The sequence below is a fragment of the Euwallacea fornicatus genome, chromosome 1, assembly GCF_040115645.1.
Source record: "Euwallacea fornicatus isolate EFF26 chromosome 1, ASM4011564v1, whole genome shotgun sequence".
Lineage (NCBI taxonomy): Eukaryota > Metazoa > Arthropoda > Insecta > Coleoptera > Curculionidae > Euwallacea > Euwallacea fornicatus.
Window position 1 is genome coordinate 8,550,340 of NC_089541.1, and position 14,598 is coordinate 8,564,937.

Sequence of the window (14,598 nt, forward strand, 5' to 3'; positions counted from 1 at the left end):
TATTTCGTACTATCACTGTTACGCCATTCCAAGTAGAGAAGCAAAATGTCGGTGTTAGTTTCGTCAATGGTCATTGTTCACGAGCACATGGATAGATTTTACATGTAAGCTTAGTATTTTTTAAATACATCTTTATTTTAATGGATTCCTGATAACTCCATTTCTATTATGTAACTTTTGTTCCCTACTGTAGCAATGGATGTACAGCTATCTTGAAATACATAGGCTAAAAAAGTAGCGTCGTTCTTCTAGATTCTGAAATGGTATAATAAGTATGTGTTTCTTAAACAGAAAATGTTTGTTTGGCACGTTAGATGAAACAAATGCAATTTTTCCACCACATTACAATACCGTTTAATGGCAATTTATTGACTTGCAAAGGCATCACAACACCTTCGTACAACATATCTTGATTATTTTTATTGCATTATTTACATAACAACAAATTTTAACATTTATCAACTTGTAAAAAGTAGTCCAGTCTTTTTTGTAAATAATTATTTTGTAAGTAATTTTTTGAGCTTATTCTAGTATACTTATTATGCCATTTGTGCAGTATACCCCTCGCGAATATGCAGAAATGCACTTTATCTATGGGGAGTGTGGAGGCAGTACGAACAATGCTTCAACATACTACCGGTAAAGATTTCCACTTCGAAATCATCCTGGATCACGCGTTTTCACTGCTGTGCACAACGCCTATTCTGAAGGAAGATTGCCAGGAAGACGTGCTGGAGAAGGGAGACCTCAGGTGGTTGATGATGAAGAGGTATTGGAAGAAATATATCGGGATCAAACTACGTCAGTACGAGACACTGAACGTCGGACAGTCATTCCAAAATCGATTGTACATCGAATTTTAAATCGGAAACTAATGTACCCATGTCATGTCCAAAGAGTGCAGACCGTTCTTCCAGAAGGCTTTCAACACAAAATGAATTTTTGCAGACGCATGTTGCGTAAAATGCGTCTAGATCCAACATTTTTCGACGCATTCTTTGGACAGATGAGTCTTCATGCAAGCAAGGTTGTTTTTTTAACATTCATAACTTTCACAGTTGGCAAATAGAGAATCCACATGTTTTCAGAGAAAATAATTTTCAGCATCAATTTAAAACCAACATTTGGACAGGGATAATCAATAACAAAATTATTGGACCAATAGAGTTACCCGAAAATTTAAATGCTGAAAATGTTTTGCACTTCTTGCGGAATCAGCTACCAGTGTTACTTGAAGACGTTTCTCTATTAATAAGAAGACGAATGTGGTTCGAACATGACGGTTGCACTTCCCACTATGCACTGGTTGTGAGGGATCACCTAAATAACGTTTTTCCTGGTAGGTGGATTGGACGTCGAGAACATATTTTGTGGCCACCACGCTCGCCGGACCTAAATTCATTGGATATTTTTTATTGGGGTTGTTTGAAAGAAAAAGTTTACACACGGCTAGCAGACAATCGCGAAGAGCTACGACAAAAGATCCTTAGAGGAGCGCAGGAAATTAACGAAGCTCAATATTGATCAATAAAAACTTCGTTTGTACAAAGATGACGGACGTGCATAAGAGTCAGAAGGGGTCATTTTGAACACTTGCTTTAAGTTTTTCTTGTATAATTAGTATTATTTAGTATTAATTTTCATTAGGAGCACAAATAAACGGTATTGTAATGTGATGGAAAAATTGTACTTGTTTCATCTAACGTGTCAAACAAACATTTTCTGTTTAAGAAACACATACTTATTATACCATTTCAGAATCTAGAAGAACGACGCTACTTTTTTAGCCTATGTATTTCAAGATAGCTGTACATCCATTGCTACAGTAGGGAACAAAAGTTACATAATAGAAATGGAGTTATCGGGAATCCATTAAAATAAAGATATATTTAAAAAATCCTAAGCTTACATGTAAAATCTATCCATGTGCTTGTGAACAATGACCATTGACGAAACTAATACCGACATTTTGCTTCTCTACTTGGAGTGGTGTAACAGTGATAGTACGAAATATCAAGTGATGTTAGTTTTTCTCGATTTTGAAAAAAGTGTAAATATCTTGAAATCCATGATATTTTCATTAAGGCTATTTTTTCATTTTCTGACTTCTAAAGGATGGGCCTCCCATCAGGCAAAGTATTGTCGAAGGTTTACGAGACACCCTGTATAATATGTTACAAATTTTTAGTGATTTAATCTTTTTCTAGGTAGGTGCATGCAAACAAACTTCCTCTTATTCTACCCTGCAATGACTTCATGAGGTATAACATTTTTTATATTTTGATGATATCAACGTTAACCAGATGACGCACCTAAAACCACAAATTTCCGACTAACTTCCGATTACGCCCCTTTTTTATACATACACGAATGTGTCAAGTATATAATGTTAGCTATGTTTAAATGGCATAAAATCCCAGTTGCATGCATGATATTAAAATTTTATGATTTTATTAATAAGTTGGAACTTGCACATTAGATCTTTATCATGCTTCCTAAAACCCTTTCTTGTGAAGCTATAAATCAAACTAACTATGCCTTTAACCCGAAATGACCAATTCTTCTTAAACTGAATAGTTTACCTTCAGGGCACGTAATAAAATTGACATTTTAAGTAATATTTATGCTAAACTCAGGTGGCGTGTTCTTAAAATGAAAGGCACAGAAAAGAGCTGTTTCAGATATTTTAGAGTCTCGAGTGCACCGTTTGAACTGCAAACTTCAACTTCAAGTTGACTCAAGTGCTTGCAGGAAACGCCATAAACCATAATTCATTCCTGACCGTTCCAATTACGTTTATTTTCAAACTCACTTTTCAGTAGTAATACGAGTCAACCATTAAAAAGTTCTAAATTATTATCAAATATCCCGAGTGTTAGCGATGTGCTGAATAAAATAGTTTATTTCGCTGTTATTTTATAATAAATCTCTAAACTTAACATAAATCCGCTCAGGCAATTAAATAGCAAAATATATAACAACTGAATACATGACATGTAGGAATTATTTATATGCATGTTGATTAAAAACAAATAAGAGTTTATTTATTTTTAATCAACAACAAGTTTATTATCCGTTAAGTGATTTTATTAAAATCGTCAGCGAAATTGCTCCATGGTGTAAACAGCTGATACCTTCAAATAAACAATATATTCACTTGTAATCTCTCTAGTGGTTGAATTTTATTACAAAATTTTTCAAACGTACCATAAAATTCTTTTCGAAATTGATGGCGCATGATAGGTGAATTGACGAGAAATTTTCACATATCAGTTCAGCAGGGTGTTTTTCCACCACGAGCCACAAGAGTTTTGTATACAATATTGTGCGTGTTTTGCTGGTGTATTCTTAACCAACTGAATTTTACCCACAATTACCCGTACAGGGCGAAATATTAATTTTTTTATTTTCAATCCAATGCTATTTTTTTACTTAACATAAATATTATCTTCCTTTGAGAGTAGAAATTTCCCTCAATTTTCTTCCAAATTGAAGGATAACGGGTACGATAACCGAGCCATAACCACTTGTTACTGTGATAAAAAAAAAAAAAAACGTTCTTTTGAAGTCGTTTACACCTACTCAGAAAACACCGCATGTGTCCAAAGCTCCTCCACATCGGAAATAATTTGACGGCATTTTTTCAGTAGTTCTGGCGAAGGCAGCAGATATCAACTTCATTAGCGTCCCACAACTTGAATATAAAAAAAGTATCAGTATGATTGAATTTCTTCAAGTGGGCAAACTCACACTCCATCAGGCTTTAGCTCTAATACCACGATAAGAATCACTGACATGAATTTTTTTGCCATAAAAGTGCGTGAGGAATAAAAATGCACCCAGGCTGTTTCCAGGGCAATAAGTATTCCTGCACGATTTTCGGATATTTTGAAATGGGTACTATTCAAAAGTACAGACCTGTTCAGGACCAGCACTATAGGGCTAATTTGGCAATAAAAATTCACAACCTTTACATAGAATCCTATTTGATCGATTTAAAAATGATTGATGATTGATGCCGACCAAGCATTATTGGAATTTAGGTCTCAATAAGCATATCGTGGAGAAAATCGACGAAAATTCTTATCACCAATAATGTTTATCATGGGTCTCGTTCACCGGAAAGAGATATTATTTAAATCATATTAATTGCGATAAATAAATATTTAATGATAACGCAATGGCGAGAGTACTATTCATTGCCAATTACGTGACCATTCAGTAACAAAGATTTACCTGAATTACGAGTCTGTTACGTACAAGTTGAATAAAATCAGTAATGTGCATTTAGTCATTCTATATGAATGCTTCAGGTATGTAAAAAGTTTAAGTCTGAGAGATTCAACATCTGCTCAATTTTCCGTGTGTAAACACTGTGATTGCCAAGCGATTCCTCATTGGTGAATCGATGATAAACTGTCTTAAAGCTTGGGCAAATAGATAGAAGCCAAATGCAATTAAGGCGAGCTTCAAACGATAATCCACGTTGTTCTTCCAGGCACGTAGAGTCAGTTCTCTTAAAACTTTCCGAGAACAAACTCCAAAAGTTGCCGCAAAGGTGGAAGTCAAATAAACATAAAAACTACTAAAAGACCACAATCCCGGATTACTATGATGGAGTTTAACTTACTTTGAGGCTATAAATGTGAGTTAAACACATGTAAGCAAGCCTGAACGTACTTTACAGTGACCGGATTTATCTGCTTTTTAATAATGTTTGGTGGTGGAACTATGAGTACCTACTTCTCTACATGACAACAGCAACGTGGTGTAAATCTTGGTGTTCTGGTTCTTTAAAACTACTATCTCTGATCAGATTCGATAATTAGGGGAATATTATTAGATAACATATTCATTTTCAACGATTTAACGATATTTTTTGTTCAATAACTTAAAATTCACTTTCAATGTTGTCTCATTTCACTTATTACCATTTAAACCACACTCACAGAGATCTATTTAAAAGACCTGCCATTAACAGTCTGTCACATTTATATTAAAATTTCATATTTTGACACATGATGTAAAATTCATGTCACATTCGGACGTAGATTGTGACATTTTGACACAAAATGTGATATTTATGTCAATCGGGTAAAACTAATTTATTTCAATGAATATTAATTGAAATTAAAGGTGTAACTTCTCTTTTGCCCCCCTCCTTGTAATAAAACTTGCATCAGGTCATTAATTAAAGTCCTTGATGATGCTAATTTTAATGAACACAGAGAATAATAAATCAAACGTGTGGTTTCTCATCGTTTCCTGAAGGCTTAACAGGCTTTCAGTACTAAATTCCCATTATATTTCTCTTATGAATTCTCATTGCAGCCAGCTTACACAATATACCTAATTATTCTGCAATAATTATTATAACTGATAATACGTGTCGATTTGATTTGGCGCATGATTGTTTAAAATTTACAATATTGCACTGTTTTGTTGGTAAAATAATGAAGGCCAGCTTTTTCAATTATTGTTCAGTTCATTATGTTAAGCATTACACGGTAAAAAGGTATGAAACCAACTAAAGGATATCAGATGGCCCAACTCGAATGTACATGGTATTTTATACTCGAATTCCCTCCTTGAAGTACCAAAAATGAAACTCAGAATTGGTTAAATGAAGTCAAACTTTCGCAACTTTGTGGTTCACAATGTCGCGTCACGCGATCTAAATGACTCCGCATTATTACGAAAATATCCAAGAAAGAGTGAAATGAAGGAAAACCGTTTTTCTGCAATCTCCTTAGAAGCAATAACTTTCTGGAATAGTTTGACTTCACAAAAGTCAATGTTCGAGATAGGTCCAAGTTCATATATGCGGCCAGAAATGTCCACAGCCAGGGCAAACAACAGACCGGGAAAATATTCTCGTGCAGTTGGCTGTTTCCGAACAAACGTTAAAAATTCGCACATTCTGATTGAATATTGCATTACAAAAAAATAGCATGTCTTAGAAAAATTTGATTCTCGACCTCTTATGCTTCCTTGTTTCGGCTATCAATTTAAACCGTCAGCCCAGAATACGTTACTATTTCTATTAAATGCACGGTGGATCACATGTATATTTGTAATATTTACTAATGTTTCAAATATCTACTACATAAGCGGAGTATCCGCTACATCAACGAATCATTACTTCAGTTAATTACACTTAACTTTAGCAAATGCCTCGTTTCTGTAGTAGATATTGCACATGTAAAGCGGACACTAGAAACATTAGCAAATTCTACTTTTTATGCATACGGCCCAATGTGCTAATTTATTACTGATGACGATTTTATTTAGAGGATGTCAGTACTTCTAAAATTATTTTAAGATATGAGAATCTCGAAAACAGTAAGAGATACGAATTCAGTAGAATTAAGTCAAGTGTTCGTGTTAAATATGCTTTTTTTAATAGCCACTCTGAAAATGTAGTGATGTCAGACGTAAACGGTGAAAATTAGAGTAGTTCCGTCGAACTTTTAACTGTAATTCACAAAGAGTGTATTGAATTAAATTTTTGATATTCATAAACAAATTAGATTAATATTCAATAAAATGATATCACTGTTGTTTTAAACGTGGGGACTACGCGGTACTACGCGCAAGATGTCCATAGTTTGTGGTACCACGCGCTATAGGGCTTGTCTTTTTCATCCTTAAAGTTCAGGTTTCAACTTCTGCTTTGCCATCAATATGTTTTATTTATTTTCGTGCCAATACAACTCTGAATTCATTCAAATTGAAAAAAAAACTACATTTTCATTAGCTTCATCCGTTTCCCGTTTATTGTGCATATTGTTTGTATTATTTATTTAAAAAAAAAACTGCAGAATGAAATTAATATTTGTTTTTTAGTAGGTTTTTTGTAATTCGGAGCAGAGTGTAGTATGTGGGTTGAAATTTAATTGTTTTTTATGATTTGTATAAAGTCGCATATGCAGGATGTTAATGAAATACTTGTACAAACTTTAAGCATTGACACTTAGACTAATTTTAACATAAAAATTCACATAAACATGGGTCTGTATCAGCTTGCTTCTTAAGATACAGGGCTTCAAAAAAAGCATCCCAGATCACCAGCTTAGAATCCTTTGAATTATTTTCTCTGAGGTCACTACTTTACAAAACTCCAAAATGAACAGGAACTGAGAAAGAGGATATATGAATCGTATGCCATTACTAATTAGACACCAGGTATATTCGAAAGAGTTCGTCAACCAACATTAAGGCCAATTTATACACGCGTCGCAGTCATTTTCAGCAACTATTGTAAAAATTATTAACATATTTGCAAAAGCAGTTTAGTCGCAGCTTATAAATATATACTCCCAGTATTCAAAATTTCGTCAATCTGATATAGCATTGAACAAAAATATAATCAAAATGCCAAGCAAAAATGTTTGTTTTGAAACCCTGTATCTTAAGAACCAAGCCGATACGGACCCATGTTCATGTGAACATACACTGGTGGCCAAAAGTTGATTTACAAATGGTAGTTATTGAATAAATCTAATGTTTTGGGGATATAAAAGTCATTTCAATCTCCTCAATTGACTATATAATTTTAATTGATCTCAAACCTTTCGGAAATACTTTTTGTCAAATGATATGAAATTGAATAAAGAAAAATAAAACAAAAAAACAATAAGATATATTTAATGATGTTGGCCAAAAGTAGATTGACAAAATGTAAAATTCAATAAAAAATTGTCATAAACATTTTTTGGTATAATTAGGTTAACTATCCTAAAGTTTTATTAATAATCTATTGAATAGCCATTGTTTTTTTTTACTTCCTGTATACGTTTAGGCATAGATACTATCAATTTTTCAATAAATTATAAATCAATTTCGTCCCACAATTTTTGCAAAGTATCAAACATTCATTTCCATTTTTAAATTTTTTATCGCTGATTTTATGTTTCAAGTACCCCCAAATATTTTCTATCGGGTTAAAATCGGGTGACTGTGCAGGCCACGTAATAAGATTGATTTTGTTGTCTCTAAGCCACTTCTGAACTACATTTGAGGTATGCTTAGGGTCATTGTCTTGTTGGAACCAATGCTTTAGAGGTATAGTTCTTTCAGCATACGGTTCATATTGCTTTCGATTTTAATAAGCGGCCCCATTCCAAAATGAGAAAAGCAGCCCCATACCATTATGGAATTGCCACCGTGTTTAACAGTTTTAATAGTATAACTGGGATCGAGTCTGTGACCATCAGGACGTCTCACATACTGTTTGCCATCAGACTTTATCAAGTTGAATTTCGATTCATCACCGAATATGACGCGTCGCCATTCGTTTATTCAATTTCCATAATTTTTGACAAATTTCAATCTTCCTTTTCTCTGTTTTTTTGTTAGTAGCGGTGTTTTAGTCGGGGTTTTTGTTTTAAAATCACTGTTTTGAAGAATTCCTCTGATAGTCCGTGAACTTAAATTAACACCACAATTCGTAGCAAGTTCTGCTTTAATTTCTTTTGACGAAATAAATGGATGAATTTTCACTAACTTAAAAATTCTTCTTCTCCTACGACGGGTCACTTTCGAAGGTCTTCCAGTTTTTCTAGATGGACATGAATTTCCGCTATTATTAAATTGTTTTAGTACACAATACACTGTTTGCTTTTTAAGAGAATATTTTATAGCAATTTCAATTTGCCCAAGTCCGTTATTGTAATCGTCAATAATTAAACGTTTCAAGTCATTGTTAATTTTATTCCAAAAGGGCATTTCTCCAAGAGTTAAACGCACGTATCTTTCTTAAAATTTGAATTCAAACTGCCTTGATAACATTAATGGTAATATTTTTGTCAATCTATTTTTGGCCACGCAAAAACTAAACCAAGAATTGATAATTTTTTATAATAATTTGATATGAAACCCAATCGAAAAACTGAGGATAGTTTTTTGTTACCTGAAGATTTGCTTAAATACCAGGTATACAAGTATGAAATGCGGATTTGAAAAACTGATAGCGCATCAGTACAAGAATTAGGATAATGATTGTTTTTTAATTTTTTTAATTTTTAGCCATCGACAAGTGATAGCCACGACTATATGATAAATTGTAAAAGTGTTTGCATAGTAGTGTTGTACTGCGTTCAATATGTCGAACTTTGCGCCAAATAAAGAGCATTCGCGGACAGTATTAATTTTTGGTTTTCATTTAAAGAAAACTGCTGCTGAACCATACCGATTACTTCAAGAAGCTTTTGGTGAACATGCTTTATCGCAAGATACGTGTGAACGATGCTTTCGGCGTTTCAGAAGTGGTGATTTTAATGTTAGGGACAAGGAACGCGGAAAACCGCCAAAGAAGTATGAAGATGCAGAATTGCAGGCATTGTTGGACGAAGATGATGCACAAACACAAAAACAACTTGTAGAGCAATTAAACGTTAGTCAACAAGCTGTTTCCATTCGCCTACGAGAGATGGGAAAGATTCAAAAGGTCGGTAGATGGGTACCACATGAGTTGAATGACAGGCAAATGGAGAGACGCAAAAACACATGTGAAATTTTGCTCGAAAGATACAAAAGAAAGTCTTTTTTGCATCGTATCGTCACTGTTGACGAAAAGTGGATTTACATTGAAAATCCAAAGAGCAAGAAGTCATGGGTAGATCCAGGTGCACCATCCACTTCAACTGCAAGACCGAATCTCTTTGGCAGGAAAACGATGCTTTGTGTGTGGTGGGACCAGAAGAGAGTGGTCTATTATGAGCTGTTAAAGTCTGGTGAAACGGTTAATACCAAACGCTATCAACAATAATTGCTTGATTTGAACCGTTCTCTGCTCCAGAAACTATCAGAATATCAGAAAAGGCAACACAAGGTAATTTTTCTTTACGACAATGCTCCTTCACATACGGCAAAATCGGTTCGTGACACGTTGGAAGCTCTCAACTGAGAGGTGCCACCCCATGCGGCTTACTCCCCCGACTTAGCCCCTTCCGATTGCCACTTGTTCGCATCTATGGGTCACGCACTTGCGCAGCAGCGCTTTGGTTCGTACGATGATGTGAAAAAATGGTTAGATAAATGGTTCGCGGCAAAAGAGGAAACTTTTTACTTGCGTGGTATCTATAAATTGCCCGACAGATGGACAAAATGTATCGCTAGCGATGGAGCATGCTTTGAATAATTTAACTTTAATCGTTGTTTCAAATTTGACATGTATTTTTTGAACACAAAATCCTCATTTCATACTTGTATACCTGGTATATTGCGGTGATTATTTTAAATAATATCACTTTTTTGGAAATTGTATTTTTGAAAATCTACTTTTGGCCACCAGTGTATCTCAAAATTAGTCAAAGATTCATTCTTTAAAATTTGTACAAATACTTAATAAACACCCTGTATATAAACTGCTTTTTTCAGATACGCCATGGAATGAACCTGAATCAACAGAGTCCCTCCAATCAATGGACGGTCCCCAATCCTGTCAAACCTAGCTTTGAGAGCCCGGAATGACAATCACCAGCACCTCGAATACCACCTGAGAGCATTGTAGACGCGTATGGATACCAACGTTTCCCACATACTGCATACAACTGATTCTTCTTACAATGCTACTATAGGTGCTACCACATCTGGTTATAATTTGGTTGAAAGTATTGCCATGTGTCTTATTTTGGGTGGGATCATTATTACAACGATCATTGGTAAGTCGTTTATAAAGTCTATACAAATTTGGGATGAAATATGCAGCGACGAGAATTTCGTAAGTAACTGAAAATTAGTCACGATTCGAACGTAATTGGAGATTGAGGAAACTAATCTTGTACACCAGTGATATTTCCTCATTATCGCATTTCAATTATATTCAGCTTTATTACTAATTAAACAGTGCAATTGCCTTTAGTGCGTTCAGCTGTAATAGCAATTTACATTTACACCTCTCGGATAAGCGTTTAGCCATATTGTGAGTAACTGAATACTTTATGGGTAAACACACAGTAAATAATCTATTTAACATGCCATTGATTTTCAGCTATTAAGAATCAAACTGATAGTGAAGAAATATACAGGGTGTACGAAAGTTCTCTCGAAAAACTTCACGGTATGTCCAAATACATCAAACAGCTTGTTCTTTGAGGCTTTTCCAAACAAATGCTCATATAAAATTTTTACTTTGCAGTCAATATTTTCTTGCTTGAGGGCCAAATCAAGCAGATTTGGCACTCACTCTAAAATCTGGCACGTGCGCTTTCGAACACACTTTACTCATAAATAAACTCCTCCATTTGACTGCAATAAAATATTCAACGTTTAGTCAAAAATTTCGCGTTTCAAAGTTGGAAAGTGAGATGCCTATTTAAACAATAGAGGAAAGTTTTGACTTCTACTGGTATAAAAATGGGCTTTTTATCTCGGGTTATGGGCGAACTTGTGAGAAAAGGATGTTTTAAACTAACTTGAATCCGACAGGGTCGCTTTTAAATGACCAACAGGACACGAGGTTTAAACTTTTAAGTTCACTCTTTATATTATGTTAAAGATACCACGATAGTTTCGTGGTGATTTATGCATACACTATCGGCCAAAAGTAAAGAAACATTTAAAAATTTGGTAAAACATTTTCTACAGTCAAGTGATTTCTTTTCAATAAATTTTAACAGATTAAGAATTTAGTACTGAACCTTGTACGCTATAAATCTTCAAAATCTCAAAAAACTCTACGGGAATAAATGAAATTAAAAAATTTATTTCAAGCCGGACAAAAGTACAGAAACATAAGTTTTATTCAAATTAAAGTTAACAAAACAATCAATAATGAGTTGCGTAACCGTTATGTTTTATAACTTCAGCACACCTTTTTGGCATAGAAGCCAACAATTTATCAATATATTGCTGGGGAATGTTACACCATGCATTTCTTACAGCAGCAATCAACTCATCTTTTGAATTGTATCCTCTATGATCATCCTCCCTAATTTGACGGTCAATATGATCCCACATATTCTCAATAGGGTTGAGATCGGTGCTTTGGGCAGGCCACTTTATAACAGTGACTTTTTCCCGTACAAACCACTCCTTAATTATTTTAGCGGTATGTTTGGGGGTCATTGTCATGCTGGAAACTCCACCTTAATGGCATGTTATCTTCGGCAAATGGAAGCATTTGTTCTTGTAATATATATATATAAATCGATCCATTATCCCATGAATAACACATAGTGGACCAACCCCGTGACCAGAGAAACAACCCCAAAACATGACTCCACCGCCTCCATGTTTAATGGTGCCCCTGGTGTATTTTGGATGAAACCTTTCGAGCTTTGGACGCCGTACCCATTGAATTCCATCTGAGTTATGAAGATTAAATTTGGATTCGTCCGAAAATAAGACATTTTTCCACTGGGTTAGGGTCCACGACAGGTGTTCTCGTGCAAATTCTACTCTAGACCTTCTATTTTTGGCCGAAATGTACGGTTTCTTAGCTGATTTTCTCCCGTAAAGTCCTTGTTCGTTAAGTCTTCGTTTAACAGACCGTACCGAGAGACTCAAGTTCGGAATTTCTTGCTTTATTTGTGGCGCCGTCAAAAATGGATTCTTTGTAGATATTCTTTTAGTCACCTTATCAGTCTGTTTACCAGTTTTGCGGGGCCTTCCACTTTTCAGGACATTTCTAAAGGTTCTTCGTTCGCGATATGACGTAATAGTTTTAGAAACAACGCACCTATTTAACCGTAGTTGCTTGGCGATGTTTATTTGTTTCTCCCCGGATTTCAAATCGGATCAAATTTTTCAATTATTAATTTTCGAACTTCTTCCGATAAACTTTTACCTTTCGGCATATTGACTAACTCAATACTATTGAATTACTATAAATTTGCGATTCAAGTCTTTCGAATATCATATTTTTATAAATAATAAAAAAATGTTTCCAAACTTAAAGTCCTTAAATACAATACAAAATACTGCAATTAGACTGGCCTTAGGTGCTTTCAAATTCAGTCCAACCGATTCACTGACTTTCGAAGCACATGAGATACCTCTTAAGTTGAGAAGAGAACTACTGTTACTGAATTACTTTACTCGAAAGATGGCAGATCAAAGAAGCCCTGTTGCTCAATTGTTCAACGGTCTGCAGGACCTGGAAACTACATCGAAATCTCCTTCTCCCATTTCTCACGTCCTAGCAAGATTGCTAAAGGATATCAACTTCTATCCAAACTTCAATCACTATGTGACATCCACACCTCCATGAAGTAGGATACCGCCAGACTTTCATTTATCCCTTCATCAGTACAGCAAACGAGACTCGTCAGCTATCCTTCTCATCTCATCATTGTTCTTTCCAACAAATCATTGATTCATTTGCACCGGACATTATACTTTACACGGATGCTTCAAAATCTAAGGAGGGCGTGGGATGGGCGGTCACGAGCGCGCGAGACCTGGTGACGAGCTCTAGTCTTCCAGAAATGTGTGGCGTCTATACTGGTGAATTGTTCGCAATCTATAGAGCAGTGGGAGTGTTGAATGGAGACGACAAAACATTTGCTATCTGTTCGGACTCACTAGGTGCAATACAAGCAATCAAGGACCCTCACAGCTCTAATCCTCTAATACAAAACATCCAAGACGACATCCACACCTTATCTACCAACCACTGCAAGATCCACTTGGTATGGATCCCATCACACATTGGAATAACAGGTAACGAATTTGTGGACTCGAGTGCAGGAAATGTCATAGAGCAAAATTTTTACCTGCCGAAGGATGTAAGCAAATATTTTAAAGCATCTATTGAAGGTAAGTGGCAAAATCTCTGGAATCTATCCAACACGAAACTGTCACGAATTGAACCATCTCTGCTCCCTTTTAAACAACTTCAACTAAACAGAAAGTACACTGTGGCCATAAGAAGACTAAGGATAGGACATACAAAACTAACTCATGGTCATCTAATGGAAAGGACATCTCCGCCAAAATGTGATAGGTGCAATGTCTTGTTGACAGTCGACCATATCGTCACAAAGTGTCCAGTGTATAGTGCCAATAGGACCTCCTTCCAAATTAAAGATGAACTGCACAAGAAATTGCACTCCACAGTGGATCAGAGAACAACCATAGAATTCCTGAAGTCAATCGATCTTTTTAACTCCATCTAAATGTAATCTTTATGTCTACTTGAAATGTACCTGTACTAAAAACGTTTTGTAAACCGTATGTTGAGTGCCAATAACCTAAGTAGTTGAGGCACTGTAATCTTAATTAAAAAAACAAAAAACAAAAAAATGTTTCTTTACTTTTGTCCTCCTGACAATATCAAAAAATTCGCATAAAAATAACAAATTTCTCAGGTGGTTGTTTATATACAATCCTAAATTCTTTAGCAACAAAATAATCCATCCAGGTTTAGAGTATTTCGTACCATTTGATTTCGGATTTGTAAGGAAAATGCATTTGTTTCTTCACTTTTGGCCGATAGTGTATGTGGGACGGTACTGGCGGTGTTCGTATATTAAAGTTGACCAAAAACGTATTACTGTTAAGTAGAGCAAAATTCAAGCTTACTTGACGCTTCTAAAATTGCCTAGTCATATACATACGTGAAATTATAATTAAGATACTGAGAAAAGGTTTGGG

General features: G+C 35.1%; 2 protein-coding genes across 12 annotated transcripts in view; one reads left to right on the forward strand and one right to left on the reverse strand.

The window, feature by feature from the left end:
- Positions 1 to 14,598, reverse strand: part of LOC136340431 (uncharacterized) — a 159,180-nt gene that overhangs the window by 112,233 nt on the left and 32,349 nt on the right. The window lies entirely within an intron of this gene.
- Positions 1 to 14,598, forward strand: part of LOC136340372 (5-hydroxytryptamine receptor 1-like) — a 145,439-nt gene that overhangs the window by 89,721 nt on the left and 41,120 nt on the right. For 4 of the 7 annotated variants that reach the window (XM_066284424.1, XM_066284468.1, XM_066284437.1 and 1 more), the window contains one exon: positions 10,381 to 10,664. In XM_066284424.1, coding sequence (XP_066140521.1) covers positions 10,520 to 10,664 — 145 coding nt within the window. In that variant the 5' untranslated portion in view covers positions 10,381 to 10,519. Of the gene's footprint in view, positions 1 to 4,184; positions 4,314 to 4,498; positions 4,661 to 10,380; positions 10,665 to 14,598 lie in introns of those variants that run through there. The other 3 variants (XM_066284460.1, XM_066284446.1, XM_066284451.1) reach the window with 3 other exon arrangements.